The sequence below is a fragment of the Primulina eburnea genome, chromosome 2, assembly GCF_022965805.1.
Source record: "Primulina eburnea isolate SZY01 chromosome 2, ASM2296580v1, whole genome shotgun sequence".
Taxonomy (NCBI): Eukaryota; Viridiplantae; Streptophyta; class Magnoliopsida; order Lamiales; family Gesneriaceae; genus Primulina; species Primulina eburnea.
In genome coordinates this window covers 42,410,004-42,432,405 of record NC_133102.1, presented here as the reverse complement: position 1 = coordinate 42,432,405, position 22,402 = coordinate 42,410,004, and the positions used below count along the sequence as shown (strand labels likewise).

Genomic DNA, 22,402 nt, shown 5'->3' with positions numbered 1-22,402 from the left:
CGGGGAGCTGATAACCAAAACTCACATAGTCAAACCCGGCCGTAACTCGAATTCTCCCCATCCTTGCCGTTGATCGGACCGGAGATTATTCAGATAATCTCCATTCCATCTCCAGCCGGAGAGTTATTTCCAACCTTACGAATCGTTTTGATCTCCCACTGGATTGGTGTCTTTGATCAGGTAAAATGGTTGCGCTCCCCGCCTTTTTTTCCCTTCAAATTTTGTTTTTCGAACTTTTATTTCTTTTGATGCTTTTCTGTCTTTGTTAAAAGAAAATTAATGGAAATTTGTCTTTCTTTGAAGTAGAAAGTAAATGATTTGTGTAATTCAGTCTCAAGTTGCAGTTACTCGGGTTTCCGAGTTTTTATTTCATCTTGAATATCTTCTGAAGAATGAGGGGGTTTGGAGATGTAATTTGATGAACATGGGGGGTTTTTGTACTTGTTCGGTTTATTATAGAGATGATTTGTTCGTCGTTTTCTTGTCTTACAGTAGGAGTCTATGGTTTCCGTAATGCAGAGCTTTCTTTGAGTTTTCTTCGTTAGCAGAAACTTTTGAATCATATGAAGTGCTTTCTTGCCCTCTAATTGGTGAAACAAATGCACAGTTTCTGTTTATGTTCTTGATGTTTCTTGCGAATTGACTGAGGCGTGTAAATTTTGATTGAATTTGAACCTCCGAATTTGAATTTGTATGTATGATTGAATATTGCTCGTCAGTTTCCATCATGTTTGTTTCGAAATGCTGTGATGCTAAGTTTTAAAAAAATGCAGAGAATGACACCTCCTCTCGACAAATTCGAACCTTAATTTCATAGTCCGTGGCATTTATCTATATGCATAAAACATTGCTCTGAAATTATTGTTGACAGGTACGTTTTGTGAGTTCATTTTGTTTACTCGAAGAGCAGTAGTCCGTGTCGCATTGGGATTTGGAAAATATAGTAAGGAAGGTCTACTATGGCTGAGGGAGTGCAACAACTTGAACTTAGGTTCAGAATTTCTGATGGAACAGATATATGTCAGGGAAACTACCCATTGTCAACTAATACTGATACTATAAAAGAAAGGCTTATGTCAGAGTGGCCTCAAGGTTGTGATTCTTCTGCTCTAAATTTCTATAAATTCTTGAGGCAAAAAAGAATCTTAGTACACTCACTGTAGTGTCTAGTTTGTTGCTAACAGTATTATGTGCCTTATAGTTTCTTACTGAAGAGAGTGAATGAACTATTGACTGATCGATGCGTCATGGAAATGTGATCCTGCAATGTGGCTTGTGTAATTTTATTTTTTCAATAGATACAAGGTGCTGTGATTCTCTCAGCCTCTCTAAGTCGACATATGGGTTTGGATATTTTGTACTTTTTTTCTGGATGCATAATTATTTAGTTGCATATGCCTAGAGGCTTCAAAGAACAAGTTCATGGTTAGAGTTGGTCAAAACCTATCTTATGTGTATCAGTGTGGAAGTTCTTTGGGCCATTTGATCAAGTTCTGTTGTGTGCACTGTGCTAAACATATCTTGAACTTTTTTATGGCTTTCAGTTTGGTTCCGAGCATGACACTTCCATTTGACTGCTTATAATTAAGTTATGGTCGCTTAAAGTTCAAAATTTATGTTTCTTTTAGATAAATCAACCATACCAACTTCCGTGGATGACATGAAAATAATACATGCTGGGGAAATTCTCGAGGACGGAAAGACACTTGCTGAGTCTAGATTATGCGTCATTCTTGGGGAAGTTGTTACAATGCATGTAGTTGTACAACCTCCTGATGCTAGACGAAGGACAGGTATGTGCCGTTCCCTCCATTTAATTACAAAAGTTTTCATATGATATTTTTTTGATGCTACGTATTTTGAGCCTATATATTGTATCAAACACATTCCATATCAATATATGTCAGTAAATTCATCTCTTAATTTCATTCTTTGGTGGCACATGAAATGCTACTCTAGTAGCTGATTGGTGTTTATGCCGCCTTCTTTTTTGGTGCAAGGCAGAAAATCAGGGTCCACGTTGTTGCCCCGTGCTTTAGAACAGAACCCAAATATATACTTGATGCATGCGCCGAATGGAAGGTAGACGACTCCAACAGTAGTTTCGAAGATTAGAAATATATTCTTTTTTTATAGATAGATTGAATGATCAAAGGAAAATTAATCTCAAGATTTAAAACAAAAGAACAGGGAACATTTTCTTTGAATTGTGGTTGGTTTCCTATTAATTCTTCTGTATAGTTCCAAAATAAAGATGTATGACCCACAGCACATGAACCAAGTTGGATGTTTGAGAATCTGCTAGAAATGAAAAAAGGGTGATTACAATACAGTTGTTGGAGGAGTTGTACTGTCTGTGGGTCCTTTAAACATAAATATCAAAACTTGCTTGGGACTCAGTACGAAAATGATGTGCCACTCTTCTTTCCTGGTTCCAAAATGCCTTTTGCCTTCTTATTTCATTGGGTGCCTCTGTGTGAAAAGAATCTTTTAAGACTATATTACAAGTCCTACACAAAGTCTAGGACTCTGTTCGATTCCATTACCCTTTTTTTTTTGGTTGAAAAGTAAATATTTAATATTTTGATGCTATCTATATCAATATGATTTTTTTTTTTATTTTAGATATAGATTAGATCCATCGGTGAAATCATATCACAAAATATCTACTTTATTTTTATTATGTTACAAGAGAATATAATGATATGAGTATTTGTAAAGCAAAGTGACCGTTAAAATGTAAATTATCATCTTGAACATCAACAAATTTAATCTTGTTAAAAGTAAAAATTTACGGTAAAAGGTAAAAATTTCAAACTTACAAGATATATTAAACTACACACTTTTATAAAATTTTCTCCACTCAATTGTGTTTTTTTCCACAAATTGAGAGACCTATTTATAGAACTTCTTTGGAAATAATCCAAAAAATTGAGAAAAATATTTATAGAATTTATTTGGAAATAATCCAAAAATAAATACATCATTATATACATCATCGCACACTACTTTTCAATATTTACAACTCTTATTTTTAACACTCAATCTTTTATTTTCAACACTCTCTTTGTGACGATGATCATGATACAATGATTGTCTTCATTACGTGTTTTTATATTGTCTACTTAAAAACCTTACTAGGAAAAACTAATTGAGATAAAACCATAGTAAGGGAAAAATAGTGCAGCCACGTAAACTCTCACTCATGTTAACACGAACGGTTCTTCACAAATTTTGTAGATTGCGCATCCCAATATCATATATATGATTTCTGAATATTGTCTTATGAAGTGTGTTTGTGAGAAGATCTGATGAGTTTTCACTTGACTGATTGTGACGAACATCAATATCTTTATTCTTCTCAAGTTTTTGGATAAATGAGAAGAACTTAGGGGGGATATGTTTAGTTCCGTCGCTTTTTATGTATCATTCTTTCATTTGAGTAACACTTGCAGCGTTATCTTCATATAGTGACAAATGCTTCTTGTCGAATGATAATCCGCATGAGATTTGGATATGTTCGATCATTGATTTTAGCCACACACATTCATGGCTTGCTTCACGTAATGCAATAATCTCGGCGTGATTTGATAAAGTTTTTACGAGCGATTGTTTCTGTGAACGTCAAGAAATTGCAGTGCCTCCACGGGTAAATACATATCTGGTTTGGTAACGTGTCTTCTGTGGATAAGATAAATACTCAGCATCAGCATTACCAATTATACTTTGATTAATATTTTTTGAATACAAAATTTTCAAGTCTGTCGTTCCCCGTAGATACCTAGCAGCTCCTTGTTCTTTTCCGCGTCAAGAAGATATGTGATAAGTTCATAATATCTCGCTAAGCCACACACTCTATATTATTTTTGTAGAGTTATATTTGATACTTGAAAAGTGAAAAATGTTTTTTCAAGCATTTCTGATTCTGTATCATCATGTCCACAAAATTTTAATTGCGATTTATTCTATACATCGCTGAATTATAATAACTGACTCTCTTCAAATCTCGGGATCTTAACGTATTTCATTCATCACGGACGGTCGGAAGCATAACTTCCCTTCTACGTTCAAATATTTCTTTTAGTCATTTTGATAAAGCCATGAGATATTTTTCAATGAGATTGTCACATTTTAATCTTTTATCAAGATATCAACACAAAAATATTATAGATTTTGCTTTATATTGTGATTATGAGAATATCATTTTTTTTATTGGTCTCACTTAGGTCCAATGACTCAAGATGCATATATCTACATCGAGAGTCCATGAAATATAATTTTTTGTCGTAATGTCCAGCGTGACAAATTCAAGCTTTGCCAAATTTGACATGGTGGTACTAGAAAAATAACATTACATTTTAGAGTGGGTCTCATGTGAGACCGTCTCACGGATCTTAATCTGTGAGACGGGCCAATCCTACCCATATTCACAATAAAAGGTAATACTCTTAGCATAAAAATAATACCTTTCAATGGATAACCTAAATAAGAGATCCGTCTCACAAATATGACCCGTGAGATCGTCTCACACAAGTTTTTGCCTATATTTTATTAACTAAGTTCTAAATCTATTGACAATAAAAAATAACGGATAAATTATAAGTACAAACATTCTTAAAAATAAAGAAAAAATGTGAGGTAGATATTATTCGATAAATACAAAACTAGTGAGTAGGGGTGTTCATCGGTCGGTTCGGTTCGGTTTTCGGTTTTTTATTTCGGTTTTTTCGGTTTTCGGTTTTACAAATATATAATCCGATATCCGAACCATTTTTCTTCGGTTCGGTTTGGTTTTCTACCGAAATGGTTCGATTATTTCGGTCGGTTATTTCGGTTTGATACATTATTTAAATTAACAATATAAAGATATTATAAAATATAATATGTTATCTTTTTAAATGATTTCTTAGTAAAATATTTACATATAAAGTACAAATGAATTACATAAACAATAATCAACTAAGTATTATTGAAAATAATTCTTCGTTCACTGATATCATCTCAATAAATAATATTAAATAAAAATAACATTATTAATTTAATTAAATTTCGGTTTTTTGGGTCGGTTTGGTTTTGACATTTATAATCCGAAACTGAACCAAATTAATTTCGGTTTTAACATTTATATCCGAATTATAAAATTCGGTTTTCGGTTCGGTTTAGTGTTCGGTTTTTTGGTTTGGATTTTCGGTTTTTTCGGTTTTATCCGAAGTTTGAACACCCCTACTAGTGAGTATAATAACCAAAATAATTATACCAAATAACTTTGAAAGAATCATCATCTTCTTTTTCGAAAATTTTGACTAAAAAAGTTTTTAGGGAAGAAGAGTAAGTTTGGAGTTATTGAATATGTTAGTGAAATCATATTTTTAGGGTAAAAACTAGTCGTTTATGACCGTTACAAAATCATAAAAAATAAATTTATGTATATTTAAATTTTATGGTAATAATATGATGTATATAAAATTAATCATGTTTAAATAATTATGTATATTACATCACAATATTATAATGACGTGTCAAATACTCCTTTTATATAATAGAAATAATCATATCATGTTATTGTAATGAGGTGTCATAAAATCTTTTTATATAATAACATGATTCAAATATATATAATATATAATAAATGAACAGTAACACAATAAAATTATATAAGCAGTATAATAATATAATCATATCACGTTATTATAATGAAGTATCACATACTCTTTTTATATAATAAAATGATATTATATATTAAATATATATACAATAAACATTATTAAACAATAAAATAAATATTTTCGTTTTAAATATTATTACCTTTTTTTTGTGTTTTGGAGCTTGGAAAAATATGAAAATGCTTCGAGTATCGTGCTGATAACGTGTTAAAAATAAAAATTTACAGTAATAAGTCTAAATGTCAAACTCACAAAATATATTAACCTACACCCTTTTATAAATTTTTCTCCACTCAGCCGTGTTTTTTTCGCAAATTGAGAGAACTATTTATAAAATTTCTTTGAAAATAATCTAAAAATAAATAAATCATTACATAAATCATCACACATTGATTTAAATATTTTCAACTCTTATTTTTAACACCAATGTTTTATTTTCAACAAATCTATTTATTGTTAATGAACAATAACAAGAATTTGTAAACAGTTAAAAAAAAAAGAAGTTAAAAAGATCACGAGTTTTGACCAATCTTTGTCTAGGTCACACGTGAAAAAGAAAAAAGCGATAAGGTTCTTTTCTCTTCTTCTCACAGGAACCCACACTGCTTCTGAAGAATTATTCATCGTCTACTGCAAACAGTTGGCCAAATCTTGTTTCTTTTCCAAGGAACTTGTGAACCCGGCTCCGAGAATTGGCGGACCTTGAAATTTCACAGTATGAGAAGTATGGTGGACCAAGAAAGTAACGCCTTTTGTGATTATGAAATCCGTCTGTGCGATTTCTGCAACGAATCAACGGCCCTTCTGTATTGTCGGGCTGACTCAGCAAAGCTCTGCTTGAATTGCGATCGTGAGGTGCACTCCACGAACCAGCTTTTCGCCAAACATAGCAGGTGTCTCCTCTGCGATTCGTGCGACTCTTCTCCGGCGTCGATATTTTGCTGCTCAGAATCTGTAGTTCTTTGCCAGAACTGTGATTGGGAGACCCACAAAGATGTGAGGTGTATTCATGATCGTCGCCCGCTTGAATGGTTTAACGGATGCCCTTCTGTGAGTGAGCTGCTGAATATTCTTGGGTTTGAAGAGTTGGGGAAGAAAAGTTTGGATCTTGGTGATGGAAATGATGAGGAGTGGTCGGATCTGTTGGTGTGGGAAACACCTTCGATAGTGAGTATCGATGATTTGATCGTGTCGAATGACTCCTCCGATTCTGGACATAGATTTCAGGCCATGGGGGTGCCACCTCTGCCTAAGGTCTTCTCCTTGCCCGATTATTCACTTCCTTTTATTAACGTTTTTATCATGTTGTTTTGATTTTGTTCAATACAAGGAGAAGTTTGTGGGTTTAACTGAGTCAGAAGCTGAAACTCTACTGTTATATTATATTATATTATTTGTTTCTGGATTAGGAGGAGGATCTGCGTTGTTGCACTGTACTAGTTTTCCCTAGTAGTGTTGTCTATCAAGGATGAGTGCAAGATATTATCGCGTTCTTAATCACTAATTAGCTGCCATTGAAGCTTAGGTTAGTGATGAGACATGAAATTAGTGTAGAATGTAGAAGATCGTGTGGCATCCAGTAGAGCAGAAGGTGATACCACTTGTGGCTGGAAACCTGTTTTCCCCCAGATAAATTGGTCTTGCTTTTGATTCTTTCTTCTGGATTTCCCTGCAAAGAAAACATTGTTTTATCTAATTGAAACGTTGACCATGTCCATCACTTCGAGTTTACGAAGTCTTTCATTATTGCAAGGTGCTACTTGATGACTTAGTTTTTGTGCATCTGACATATGAGAGTGATTTCTTTGATCTTTTCGGCGACTTAGCAGTTTGTAGGATTTTTTGGGCGTGCTTGTAGTTGTAGGTCTATTGTTTGAATTATGTATATAAACTAAGAATTGGAGATTGCATGATTGTCATGGTACGTTCACTCTACATTTAGCTCAATATATTCCATTCATACATTTCTAATAATATCTTGTTGTCATTGTTATCTTGCCTTTAGTAAACTTGACCTCTCTTTGGGTACTGTTGCTTGATTAGAATCGAAATGCGACATGTGGTAAATATAAAGAAGAAATACTTTGCCAACTTCGTGAGATGGCGAAGGCAGAACCCAACTACAGCAGTTGCCTGGAATGTATTGACTCTCATGATGAATTTATACCACAAGCACCCGAAAAGTGTCAGTTGATGGACAAGTACAACAGTCCAGGCATGGATAATAACACAGTGCCAACATTTGTTACTTCATACGAGGTAATAATACTCTCCTTTCTTGGGCGAGATAATCAAATAATCGATGATAGTCTTCTTTGAAACAGTGATAGGGAAGACGTGATTTTGCTCTTTGTTTGCAGACAAGTGCACATGAGCAGTGTGATTATACTGGTGTAATTCGAGATCAAGGCTTTCATCCTCCCGTTTCGAGTAACTTCATTGAAATAAACCATTTAGTAACAGACAAAGATTCAGACGTTGGCCACAATTTGGGTACTGCAGATGGCTTCCTCGAAATGCAGCCCCAAGTTCTTGCGGATTCCAAAATGCTTAAAGTGATTTCTAAAGGTGGTGTGCGGGAAATGAACAGCCAGGAAAGAGAGACTGCAATCTCACGGTACAAAGAGAAAAGGAAAACTCGAAGGTAGAAACTTATAATTTCTCATATTGTAATTATGTGCATCTTCAACAAATAATTTGTGCAAGCTCATACTGCTAGTTGGTTCTTTTTAAAAAAAAACGAGCTTCACCCTTGTTAAAACATGATCAACCGACCAATGATTGAGTTGCAGGTTAAAATAAAATGGGGAGTATTAATAATTCAAAACTCCCCATCTTTACATCTTCTGAAGTAATGGTTTCCCATGGTTTAGGCTTTTCATCCTGATCATGACCATAATATTGAAGGTCCGTATGATTAATTCTTTTGCATGATCTGTTGAAAGGTATAATAAGCAGATCAGATATGAATCGAGGAAGGTGCGCGCAGAAGGTAGGACAAGAATTAAGGGCCGTTTTGCAAAGATGGATCGCTAAAACGAAACAAAAGAACAGGGCACGTTTCGCTGAGATTTTGATCGACAAGACGTCAAGAAACTTAACCCGACTAAACGTATACACTTGGTGTCTCCCTTCGTATGAACCAAGGTGAATTTGCATCCCTGGGGTTGTATGGGAAGAAGTTTGTGTTTAGTTTACCGGCCAGTCCATGATAATCATGAAACATTGGTTTCGTTTCATCCTCTCTCTACTTTATGCACACAAACATACAGTTGTTGTATATTCATCATAGTTTGAGATGTATAATGTTACCGTGTTTAGTCAAAATTTAATTAATACATTTGAATAATAATAATAATAATAATAATAATAACTAGCTTACCGTGATACACTTTAAATTTTTTTGTATTTGATAAATTGTGTAAAATGTATATATTATTTTATTAAGATTAGATAAGATTAACTTGGATAAATTTGAAATAAGTTGGAGAAAAAATCGAAAAAAGATAGTTATACAAAAATTACTAATAAACACACATCAGCAAAGATAGTTAACAAATTTTTTGATCGATCAAAGTGTAAATAAATTGATAAAAACTTGTGTGAGATGGTCTTATAGGTTGTATTTTGTGAGACGGATCTCTTATTTGAATAATCTATGAAAAAATATTACTTTTTTATGTTAAGAGTATTATTTTTTATTGTAAATATTGGTAGGGTTGACATATTTCATAGATAAAGATTCGTGAAATTGTCTCACAAAAAATCTACTCAAATAAATTTTGGTGTCACAATAACATTTCAATGTTAGTATGGTTTATTCAGTTTTAATAAAAATAATATTAATAATAATAGTAGTAATAATTTAATACTAATTTTCAAATATGACATTTGTCAAGTTGTGTTTAAATATGCATGACATTTGTCGAAGTTGGGGCTAAAATAAGTGTCATGGCATTCATGAGTCACTCCACTCAAATTTTGTAGAGAAGAAATTAAGTAGAGAAAATGACAAGAATAGAGAAAAATTTAAGGTGGAAAATTCCAAAACTTGTGCAACAATCTAGGAATTTAAAAAAAACCTCTTTTTTTTATCTAGAAACCACGTTGGAGGTGTAACAAGATCACAAATGGAATATGTCCAGAAAATTCGAAACCGTGAAGAAGGGGAAAACAACTTCAAGATAGAGTTTTGGAGCTTCGATTTCACCATGTTCCAAAAGTTTTCAACCGAATGTTTGAATACAAAAGTTGTTAAAAATGTTTCTTAGTATACACATATGTCAGCCGATCATCCAAAATGTAAGCTGAAAACACTATTTGGATGGCCAAATAAAGTCAGATCATCATTCAAGTTTTTCAAAATCTAGGCGAATTCAGTTCAAAATTTAGAAAATGTTTTCTACACAAAAGTCGTAGAGGAGACCAATAAGAGTTCACTGAAAACACACGGCCGGAGCTTGGCCACGAGCCGGTGAAGTGGCACATGCGCTATGGCGTTTCTTGATTTTCTCAACAGCCGAATATTTTTGCACTATTTTTTGAAATTTTGGTAATTTTTTTACTTGTATTTTAATTTATATAAATTCTAAAGTTTTAAACAAAATTAATCGGCACAAGTTTGTCATGAAAATGATTTTAAAAGTTTTATCACTCGCTATCAGTTCTATTTGAGGTAAAATCACTCAAATTATATTTATAAAAAAAAAAATTATCTTGGCTTGGGATTGAAAATCGATACGAAAAAATAAGCTACTGAGGTGAAGTTTTTATCGTGAGTTCGCTATCAATTTTTCTTCAATTATTGTCTTTTGGCATTCGGCTCGGAATTTATAGTAAAATTTCATAAACCGGTGATTTATTCATATTTATTGTATCATTTTGTGTATTTCACATTTTGTTGTTCATATTTTTCTATATATTTTTGGAATTATTAATTTTTGACTGCAATCAGCTATTGATTGAACGACTGAATGACTGAACGAATGAATGAGCGGAACCTTGGACAACGATCAAAGTACCAGTTTGCTAGTCCACTGGACAATGCGGCTTCTGTTCGAAAAGCTAGTTCGATGAATAACGGGTAATCGACTCGAGTATATGATTCATCTTAACAATGTGACTTCGTTCGTAAATCTAAGTTCATTTTGTCTCGTAGATGATCAATTGTACATATTCTACTTGAGTACGTGTGAAAAAATGCCACACCGAGAGCCACCTCTTTAACTCACAATATTTACTTCAGAGTTCTGAACAGCCACTACATTTCACACATTTTTGTAAGAATATATTACTACTGATACATGTCGTCTCATATTAATCCACTGCAAGGATATATTACAATTTGACTTGTTATAAATATATACGAAATACTCTTTATTATCTTTCTATTTAATATAAATTTAGATACAAGATTACAGAACTCCAAATAAGAAAAAAATATTGTGGAATGAAAATGTTGGACTTGCTAGATCGTGACATTGTCGTTAAAGTAGTATTTGGGTCACCTGTAAAGATTAAAGATTGTATGCACTTCTCTTATTGTTAGTTAATAGTATCAGAAGTTGGTACTCACAGTTGCCGCTCAAGAATTCATGATTTCCTGACCAATTTGTTGATGTCTGTCTACAACTATGTAGTTTTGGAGCTATGTACAACTCCAGATATGTTAAAAGCCACAATGCGTGTAGAAACAAATATGTTGCCGGCGTGAAATTTGCTACCAAGATCTTCGAAAACCATCAGGTCTGCAATGGATACAGTTCAAAGTTGAAACATTCTCCACTGTTTATTTCCCAGAACCATCTGATGATGGATTATGGAACAAAATAAAGATACACAGGTATCTGTTTAATCGAATATGAATCTGAACCTAAATATTGCACATAGCTGCTACCAAATAGGTTTGAACAATTGGGCCCGACAATTATCAAGACCCGCCCCATTCCTAGCAATAGCCAAGTGTCGAACTAATGGCCTAAGAGTTTGTGTTTCACAAAAACCCCATCTGCATCCATTGTCCAAACAAAACCAGGCATATCCACCCTTTGTCCTGCAACCGTCCTGTAAACATAAAGTTTCTCAGCAGGGCAGCTTTCGGGCCTAGAATCTAGGAGACCATTCTCGTCTATAACTTCAACATTGAGTCGAGGTATCTTCTGACCGAGTAGCTTGCATGCTTCAAAAGTAACAGAGCAAGAAGACATCCAAAGGGATCGCATTGTCTCCAGCTTCCCAGCATTGGCCAAGAGTGCCTGATCCCCAAATGGGCAGTCTCTGATCTCCAATTTTCGAAGACTTTCACACCCCGACAACACATGATGTAGGCCCAAGTCGCTATCCCCAGCAAAAGCTATAGAGAGCATCTCCAATTTCTTAGCATGTGTCCCAATATATTCAAATACTTTATCTGTGAGGAGGCCAGAGAGAGAGAGGCGACGCAGTTCCTTGCAGTTTTCTACAATAGCCCCAAAACCGTTGTCAAGTGGTTCAAGGTTTAAGTAATCAGGGGATCGAGGCTCAAGAATACACAATCGGAAGCGGATCAAATTCGGGCGATTTTTTGCTATTGCAAGTAATGCAGCATTTGACATCTGCCGGCAGAAATATAAAACAGACTGAAGTTTGGGGCAGCCCTCTGATATAGCAACAAGCCCTTGTTCTGTCAAAGATACATTTGGTTCATTTACAAAAGGATCTGAAGGAAATACACGAAGCTCTTGCAGGTCCTTGCAAGATGCAGCAATAGCTTCAAGACCAATATCTTCTATGTAATCCAGAACCTGTATAATCAGTTCTTCAATAACTTAACAAATGTAATAGGCAAAGGTGACATGCATGATAGATTGAAGGTTGCAAATACGAAGGGAAGGTAAGGAAACTATAAAATATGTCTAGAAACAAGAGGCATGTAGCATAAACCATAAGAGTCCCTATACATGGTAACATCAACATTTTTCCACCACAAATGCTCTAATATCAAACAATACCGTCACATATCATCATCTGAAACTCCAACAACAAAGTACATTAGATAACTCACCCATAGTCGCTGTAAGTTCCGACATTGGCTAACAAGCTTGATGAGATCCATGCTCTGAATAGTGGCATAACTCAAATTCAAGGAAGTAATTCTAGAGCAAACACAATACATTGCTGGAACATATGCGGGAACCACGTCCCAAAAACCAGACAAGCTTTTGAGTTGCTTGCAAAGTGAAAAGGCATCTGCCAAGTTTGAGAAGATATCCGGGCGAATTTCAGCAAAATAGGCACCAGTACCTAGATCAGACAACTGGGGTGCATGCTGAAGTAGAATCGGTAGCTTCTCAAGGGGTACAGCACGGTTTAGCCTAAGTGTTTTCAGATTTGGGCATCGGACAACCAATCGCTCCAACACAGAAAAATTCACCTCTGACCCCAAGCAAGATATATTAAGAGACTCTAGTGAAGAATAACTGTCCGGAAAATGGGTTAGCCAATGACTACTCAAGTCCTCCACTTCACTCTCCCCCAAGTCTAATTCTCGGAGATTCCTGCATTTTGTAAAACATCAATGGCTATATAATTGAATAGTAATAAAATTATTCACAAGACATAGGAGCGAACACTTGCCACTATACCAAAAGCTTTCATTGGTAACCTAAACAACAAGCTTCAACCAATCTCTTGAGTCTTGTCAAGGATAATACTGTTCTCAAACAATCTCCATCATAATAATTGAACCAACTTTAACTTGTGTAAATCAAATATACGACATTAATGCTTGTTGCAATTTCAAAATATATTACTACAGTTAATTATGCAACTCAAGTAACTTAAATCACACAACTCATACATCACATTTCCAGAGCAAGCACAATTACTACTCCCAAGAACAAACATGTTAAATGTACAACTTTGCAGAGCTAAACTCATATTGGAATAGACAACCAAAAATAGAAGGAAATTAACTGAAAATGTTAGTGAACGTACGTGTTGTACTTGTTCACACAATACCATACAAAAAAGATATAAAGAACCAGAGACGTTAGACAGGTCATATATGTTACTAAGATAAAAAAAATAATACAGGAAAAACTTTTCTGCCAGAAGAAACTCGAGTAAATAGATCAAATGAAGAAAAAGAGGAACTTTTTAAATCAATTTACACCTTAAAATTGGCAAAAAGAAAACCCATCAAACAAGCAATTAAAGAAGATTGACCATAAAGGGGCACCACCCAAAGGCGTGAAACATAGTTTTAGCGCTGGCTCGTGCATTCTCCAGGACAGGAAACCAACACGAGAGTTGAAACAAACAAACCAAACGAATCGTGAAACAGACCTAGAGTATAATTTTAAAAAAAAAATTTACTCGTCAAAGCTAGATGAACAAAAAATTAAACCTTTACTTGAACGATGCGTTGTTCAGTTTCTCAACCATGTAAAATGTTAAACAATCACAAATCTCAAATTTATCAACCTCCCGCTACCAAAACAGCGAGCGACTTAGCAGAACACCTAAAGTTTCCAATCCAACTCAACACAACAAACCAAACATTTGTCAGCATTACCACGCAATCTGCTTTAAAACAAACAAGATACATTCAACGTGCAGTCAGAAAACAAACAAGAAAAGAATTAAAACAATCTCGAACGAAAAAAATAAAAAGAAAACTAAAAAAGGTTTACTACAATGCATCAACGAACATATCACCTGCAATTTGCGGCGATAGAAGCTAGACCTTCGGTGGTGAAACCTTCGCATGAAGAGAGCACCAACACCTTGAAATTCTTAAACGATTTCGAGATCATCTCCAGGCTCTCATCACTAACTACCATCCTCTTAAGCTTGATCTCCTCCAGAAAGGGATAAGAACTGGACATGGCGACGATCCACGGGTAAACGTAACCCCCCCAACCCTCCGGCACGAGGTTGTAATCCGCGAAGTGCGGCTTCCCCTTCAGCTCCAGCGCCCGCACATCTGGGAACCTCCGGATCACGATCTTCGGCGTCACGGCGTAGCAATTTCCAATGAAAATCCTCCTCCGGCACCACCTCTCGATCTCGAACCACGACTTGCACACCAACGAGACCGCATTCCGATCCTTATCAGAGCTCAGGAACGAGAAAACGTTCTCCAGAACCTCCTCCGGGAACGCGTACGCCATAGAAATCGCTGTGTTACGAGCCCTAGATCTGAAGGTTTCGGAGAGAGAGAGAGTCAGCAGAGATGCTACGAATGACCTGGGATGAGAGGCTTATTACAAAGCAGATAAGGTTTTTTCAGTGTTTTTATATTATTCAAGGGTTCCATCTCAACTGCGGTCTGGTCAGGATTTAACCGGGGTTCAAATAAACGGCAGGACAAGAACACAAGGTCGATCTAGCCGTTAGATTTGACGGCGGATCTCATTATACTTGTGAATCCAATTTTAGAACATTGTAATGTAATGTAATCCAAACTGGATTCAAATTTTGGTTTTTTTGGTAATAATTTATCTTAAATTGAGATAATTTATTTTAAGAATTTACGTTGCATTTGGATTGATTCATTTCATTTTGAAGAAAATATCTTATTTTAAGCATTGTGTTTCAATTGACATAATTTTGGGGATATTTAAAATCGAATACAGTTAATATTGAAATTCTTTGAATATTTATTCAAACAGGTTAAAATATTTTATATTTTTCGATCCAAGCGTATTTTTTTATTTTAAATCCTCAATTTAAATACAGTCTACATGTTTTGATGAATTTTAGATCCATCAATTAAAAACTCTCTAACATTTATTATTGATTTTCTACCAACACTTTATCGGAAGATCTTGCTACACATGATTTTGTCAAATGTTGTTTATCTTATTAGTGTTGTTTGTAGTCTACTGCGTACTGATATGAAATCTTCTGATGCATTTGGTGTTCTAAACCGAGCTACTTTTGCTCAAAGTAGTCTCGTTTACACAAATGGTTAAAAACAAAATGTGTTCAACACAATTTAAAATTTAAAAATCATCAACATTTTGTTTCCATCATTCATTGCGATTGAGACATTAAATCATCAATATATTGTTTTAATCATTTATCGTACTTGGGACATCGATTTTTTTTTAAAAAAATAGATGAATCAAATATTTTATCAATAATTAATTGTATTTTTTCATCTATTGTGTTTAATGTACTGAATTTTTAATAATTTGTGTTTAACATAAATAGATTTGAAAAATCATCTTACAAGAAATATTGTCTACAAACATGACATACATTTATTCGAGAACTTATCGAATTCAGAAGTACAGTTTTTTCTTTAAATTTTAAATAATCGTGTATTATTTTATATTTTTAGTGAATTAGTACCTCTTACCATTTGTAAGCGAGTTCCACAAAATCAATTCTTGTTGGAATTGCCATTTTTTAACAAAAAATACAGAATTAAATAGTCGTAAATTAAAATCTAAAATTTGATTAATTATATATGAATGGACAAAAATCTTTGAGTGGGTTTCATGTGAGATGTGAGACGGGTCAACCCCCTACCCATATTCACAATAAAAAGTAATACTTTTAGCATGAAAAAGTATTATTTTTTCATGGGTGACCCAAATAAGATATCCGTCTCACAAATACGACCCGTGAGACCGTCTCACACAAGTTTTTGCCAAAAATTTTATCACACGATCCTCCAAACCGTGTTACACTTTGAAGTTATCAAAATATATTATTGACGATTTATATTAAAATTAATTCCGGGTGTGAATTTTGTTGTTTTGGCAAATTTATTTATACTTGGTTATAGTGATTTTTTAATAATATATTTTTCTTTATTTCATAAATTATAATTAGTTAAAATAATTGTACTAAATACACTTATTTTGATTTTTTTTAAAAATATTGAAGATTATGACATCAAAATTAATTGTCGGTCCACAACTCTCAATATTAATAATATAATAATAACAAAAAGCGAAAATTTTGTTACGATCGATTAAAGCAAATATTAAACTACAATAATTCGGTTCTTGAAATTTGGACGATCGAGAATAATTTATTTGAACGGACCAATTTATTTTTATTTTTAATAACAGTGATACCAACTTAATAATGGATTCGGTGAAATAATAATAAGTCGTTCCATTTTTATATTTCAAAGTGGAGTTTAAAATGTTTACGCAAATTGCAGATGCGCACCAATAAACACTGTATTGTTTGAAAAAATTAGCATTGGTTAACGACAAATTAAGGGTGGGTAATGGCACCATTAGCATCATAATCTTTTAGTTTAATTATGCCAACTGCATTAATCCAACTGTAAACCATTGATTCTGCGCATTTATATTATTTTTTAAATTATTATATACAATATTAAAATTAGTGGGAACACGTGATTCCAAATATTAGTTTTGATTACTTTCAATGAAGTTAATAAATTAAATGATTATCGTACGTACTTGTCCACCTAATATTTTGAAAATTATGGGTTAATTAAAGGATAGATTTGCTGTGCTAATTATTTATTACCAACGGCCGAAGCACATATGTTGTATGTGTAAAAATGATTGATAAATCCGGGGCTAAAAATTTGGGTAAAAACTTGTGTGGTCTCACGGATCGTATTTTGTGAGAAGAATCTCTCATTTGAGTCATTTATGAAAAATATTATTATTTATGATAAGAGTATTACTTTTTATTGTGAATATCGGTAGGGTTGACTCGTCTCACTGATAAAGATTCGAGAGACCGTCTCACAAGAGATCTACTCAAATAAAATTTAATTTAAATTTGAAATTTACAAGGGAAAAAAGTTATTCAGAATCAAGATTTATCGAATCAAAACAATATTGATGTTGGCAGATAAAAGAGCATACAAAATAAATGAGACAGGGAAATGAGTTGCATAAATGGAGTGATGGCCACCCTAATAATGAATAAATGCTAAGTCCCACCGGACTAATAACTTTGGACCTACTAATCATGTCAAAATTATGCAAAGCAGTCACAAGTTTTAGTAATTTGATTATTAATTCATGTGTATGTATATAAAATAAAAAATAAAAATTGACAAATATTTTAAATGTTTCCATAATTTAAAAATAATCGTTTTCCGATGGGACGAACATATATTGATTTAAAAACGCATACATATGATATAGCAAAGAAGAAAAGGTTGACACCTACTACCATCGTTCGTAGTTGAGTTCAAACCACCTTAGGTGTTATATGATCGATCGTTTGCCGTTTTACCAAAAAAATTAGTTGGTGGTAACGATGACTCTCAAATTATTTTAAATCATACAAAAATTCAAGCGTCATGTTTCAATTGTCTTATCCAACAGAGATATTTATTGTATTATTAACAAAAATATTGTGTAAAGCTCAGACGCTTACCACTAGACCAAAAGTTATAGATGTTAGCCAATATGCAACTTTATTTTTTTATAAATGTGTCAGCGTAAAGCGCACCTATTTGGCTGCTAATGAGTCGGACTGTTAAGCATATGAGTTCTAGGAAGTGCGTGTCTATCTGTTGATTTTGTTTAATATATTTTACAAATCGGTCTTTTACCATTTTCTTATTGATGTTCTTATCCCCAATAAATACAATATTACTCGTTAAGACTTGTCGTCACTCTTTTATGACTAACCTAGTCAACCAGAGCAATTAGCGCAACGTCAGCAGCATTTAACCCAACATTCACCCTAAGAAGTATATAAATATGCTTACTGGAAACTTGAACTAATGTCCTCGCTTTGATATCAATTACTAGGATTAAGCGCTCACCAAAACGTCAAACGTTATAGTTGTTACCAAAGACGAAACTTTATTCCCTTATACTTATGACAGTACAGAGTACACCTACTTGGGTGTTAATGAGTTGGACTGTTATGCTTATGAGTCCAAGGAGATGCGTGTATACATCTCTTGTTGCTATCTCATATATATTAGTTATCAGTCTTACCATTCATCTATCATCAGCTCTATTCTCAGCATATACAATACTACCCATTAAAATATAACGTCACTCTTTTACGGCTCATCTAACCAACCAGATCAAATGCGCAACATCAACAAGTTGATGCACGAGAATTTTCCAAAAGATTGGTCATCTCCAACATACCACCATAATTTGGTTGGTACACATCCACATAAAGTTTGCTTGTGATATTATGAGTTGATTCAATTATTAAGCTTCCCAAAGATGTCTAATTTCTAATTATTATCGTGTAAAGGGATCTAAATACATTACTCTAAAGTCAAGCAAATTGAAAAAAATGGATAAGCATCAATATTGCAATCAAACTTTCTTTTCATAGTTAGGAATATGATGATTCTTTTTTATTATGAGGCCATAAATATATGTAAGTGACAAACTTTTCAAAAGTTTGTGGCATCCTCATTTCCTCATTACATTGGGGGGTCACCGACAAACACACATCCAAAGCAATCACCATGCAACTTGCGTCTCCAAACCTAATCTGCTGACATATCTATCCTCACTTTCATGTCTTTTTATTCCCAGATACACCAAAAAAATTTAATTAGTCGAAAAATTAAAATCAAATAAATTATATATTAAAATTTCAATAAAATTTTTTTGTTGAAATTACCGCTAGGCATGTTACGAGATCGAATCAGACCGGTTCCGGATTGCTGGGTAATTGAAATCTGATCAAACCCGGTTGAGACCAAATTGAAACCAACTTTTTTAGATTCATTTTGAGACATGTCAAATTTTAATTTATTTAATAATAATGGAAAAAACTTGTGTGAGACGGTCTCACGGGTCGTATTTGTGAGACGGATCTCTTATTTGAGTCACCCATGAAAATGTATTATTTTTTATGCTATTAGTACTACTTTTTATTGTGAATATGAGCAGGGTCGACCCGTCTCACAGATTATGATCCGTGAGACGGTCTCACATGAGACCCACTCAATAATAATTGTAGTTGTATGAAACCGGTCTTTGACTAATTCCGATATTGGACTCAAACGGATCAGATTAAAATTTTGAGAGAACTCGATTCGATTTTAAATCATTCCGGATCGTTGGAATCCGTTAACCATGCCTAATTATCGTCTTGTTACAACTGATTTTTTTTTTTTATCGTTCTTTCTTGAATTTGAATAGTGTCTGATTATTTAAGATTAGTTAAGATGTATTTTGGATGTGACTATGTTCAACAATTCAACTTTGAGACTGTTCAATCCATTGAAATTTAGGTGTGAGGGTATAGATTCCAAAGCTTTGGTTTTCTTGGCCTAAATTCATTTTTCCAAGCAACAGGTAGAAATATATTTTAGAGGACAAAAACTAAGATCTTGTAGATATAAATTTTGAATTTTGTTTCCACGCAAAGGAAACGAGTTCAAAATCATATTGGTATTTTATAAAAATATATATATATATATAAATATATAGAGTGAGTCTCATGTCAGACCGTCTCACGGATCATAATCTGAGAGATGAGTCAACCCTATCGATATTCACAATAAAAAATAATACTCTTAGCATAAAAAGTAATATTTTTTCATGGCTAATCTAAATTCGTTATATGATATTTTTTGTTATCACATGTTATCGAATTTAAATTTTTTTCTTAATTAAATATTTTTATGTCACTACACAACAAACGACGTCGAAGAAAAAGGAATTGGGAATTTGAAAAAATGGTGATAGACATGATTTGAAACGTGATAATTACATACAAGTAACATAGTGAAATGAATGGTCAGATATTGTAATCCGCATACTTATTCTCGGACCGAGACTTTTCAATCAGAATAATTAAAGTGCAATTATGATATGGCCATAATCAATCATGCAATTTTGGTCACAATGGGAAAGCGGAAAAAGGCTTTTTATTTTATTCTCACATACACATTTACCAGCAAAAAATCTCATTTTATTGGAAAATTTGTATTTTTGATCATTTAATTTGTCTGTTTGTTTCATTTTCTATCGTGTTAACTGTGCATTTACAATTATAATCATGTAAATTGCATTTTTTTTCGTTTTTGATCTTTTTTTTACACGAATCCGTCAATTTTACTTTCGAATGATATTATAAAAAAATCATTATATGTACCAAAGTTGTCTTCTAAAAATCCATGTAAACATTAGTAGGAGCAAAAATAGAAAAAGTATCAATTATATATCTGATGTGATCCGGGTGAAAATGAACGAGCCGGGTCGAGTGTTTCATCGAATCTAATATCAAGATGTTGGGAAAAATAAGAGCAGGATGTCTGGATCAAGAGCTTGCTTCCCGCAATAGATATAAAGATCTGCAACCAAGAATAACCACGTGACTGAATGTCGAAAGGGTGTCCGACGTGACCACTCCGATGCTTCAGTCAGTGAAGAACTCAAGCAAGAAACCAATGCAACCAAGTGATGGTTGTGAGATTGGTGCGAAAGGTGAATAGTAAATGAACAATAAATGAGAGCATTCAATATGTGAATAGAGAATAAATGCAAGGAGATAACCTGATATTTATAGTAGAGGATGTAATGATGATCTCGTTCCTTGTGCTGATCATTAATTATAGTAGGGTGGCTGATATACTCTATTGTTCTGACACGTCAAATCTCATATTAATTGCATCCAGTCTCCCTGATTTTATCAGCCTCTTGCACTAGTGTCAGAGATAGGTCGGCCGCGTACCCTACTTTGTCGGCATTATTAAATGAAGCACTCATACCGAAGTGGCCCGAGTAAAATGCTTCTAGGGATTTTTTATGAGGGCCCGGGCATACAACGTCTTGGGGGGGCTATGTCCCGGGTGCTCCAACGGCCCGGCCTCTTGACTGACTGGTCTCTCCCCTGACAAGTCCTATTCTGAGTGTCCCGGACAGTTGAGGCCTGGATTTCTAATCACATCGTTGTCTTATCTACCCGGGAATATCCCAACCCTCGACCCGGGCTTTGGGGACCCGAACGCTAATTTATTTTTTAATCGTCTGTGGGAATATTTAATTCAATTATAATAAACATGGTCTAATTTTTTTTATATATACAAATGTCAAATGTGGAACATAATGAAACTCATTCGAATATATACATCGAAAAACGAAATGAATTAAGGATTCAATTATACGACGTCTAATATGAATTAAGGATTCAATTATAATGAAACTCATTCGAATATATACATCGAAAAACGAAACTCGTTCGAATGAATTTCATACGATATCCGTTCTTCAATCCGTTTTCAATTATACGACGTCTAATATGTCAAGAACATCATATATGAATCATATCTGGTCTTGGCAATATCATAATTTCAAGACATATCAAAACTTAGTAAAACTTACGTACAGTTGAAGCCTGTGTCGATAGGAACACAGTACCGAAATCGGATCGAAAATAGACGGACGGATCGAAATATAAAGGCGTAAGGATTTTTCACACAATTCTTCTGACCCTTTCTTGTTTTCCTCTTTTCCTTTCTGAGTTCTGAAGGAATAACGTTGCTTATATATATCAATGCATGATAAGGGGCAAGTGGCTTCATTTTTGCCCAACGCGTCTCGCGCATATGCGCGACCTCAACCGGAGCATATGCGCGAGACCTACTGGTCTCGGCAATGATATCTTCGACAGCTCGCACATATGCGCGAGGTTCTCTGGAAATGACTTTGAACCATCGCACAGCTCGCGCATATGCGCGCACACCCTCCGCGTATATGCGCGAGGCTTTCTGCCTATCTCGCGCATATGCGCCCGGCTGGTTCGCGCATATGCGTGGGAGTTCA

General features: G+C 34.1%; 3 protein-coding genes across 4 annotated transcripts; 2 read left to right on the top strand and 1 right to left on the bottom strand.

Moving 5' to 3' along the window:
• The first annotated feature begins 22 nt into the window (after window positions 1-22).
• LOC140824732 (membrane-anchored ubiquitin-fold protein 3-like) lies at window positions 23-2,336 on the top strand. Of its 2 annotated transcripts, none has more exons than XM_073186277.1 (4): window positions 23-180; window positions 872-1,092; window positions 1,629-1,793; window positions 2,005-2,336. In XM_073186277.1, the coding sequence occupies exons 2-4, from the start codon at window positions 960-962 to the stop codon at window positions 2,037-2,039; spliced, it is 333 nt and encodes a 110-aa protein (XP_073042378.1). In that variant the 5' UTR covers window positions 23-180; window positions 872-959; the 3' UTR covers window positions 2,040-2,336. The 2 variants fall into 2 exon arrangements, with proteins under 2 accessions (XP_073042378.1, XP_073042377.1); XM_073186276.1 differs by having other exon boundaries at window positions 2,001-2,336.
• A 3,855-nt stretch (window positions 2,337-6,191) lies between these two features.
• LOC140823327 (zinc finger protein CONSTANS-LIKE 13) lies at window positions 6,192-9,001 on the top strand. Its single transcript, XM_073184606.1, has 4 exons — window positions 6,192-6,917; window positions 7,707-7,922; window positions 8,024-8,307; window positions 8,609-9,001. Exons 1-4 carry the CDS (start codon window positions 6,381-6,383, stop codon window positions 8,697-8,699), a joined length of 1,128 nt encoding a protein of 375 aa, XP_073040707.1. The 5' UTR covers window positions 6,192-6,380; the 3' UTR covers window positions 8,700-9,001.
• Window positions 9,002-11,352: 2,351 nt separating this feature from the next.
• LOC140823326 (protein TRANSPORT INHIBITOR RESPONSE 1-like) lies at window positions 11,353-14,924 on the bottom strand. The gene is made up of 3 exons (XM_073184605.1): window positions 14,361-14,924; window positions 12,706-13,198; window positions 11,353-12,445 (listed from the first exon to the last, which is right to left on the bottom strand). Exons 1-3 carry the CDS (start codon window positions 14,813-14,815, stop codon window positions 11,633-11,635), a joined length of 1,761 nt encoding a protein of 586 aa, XP_073040706.1. The 5' UTR covers window positions 14,816-14,924; the 3' UTR covers window positions 11,353-11,632.
• Window positions 14,925-22,402: the final 7,478 nt, after the last annotated feature.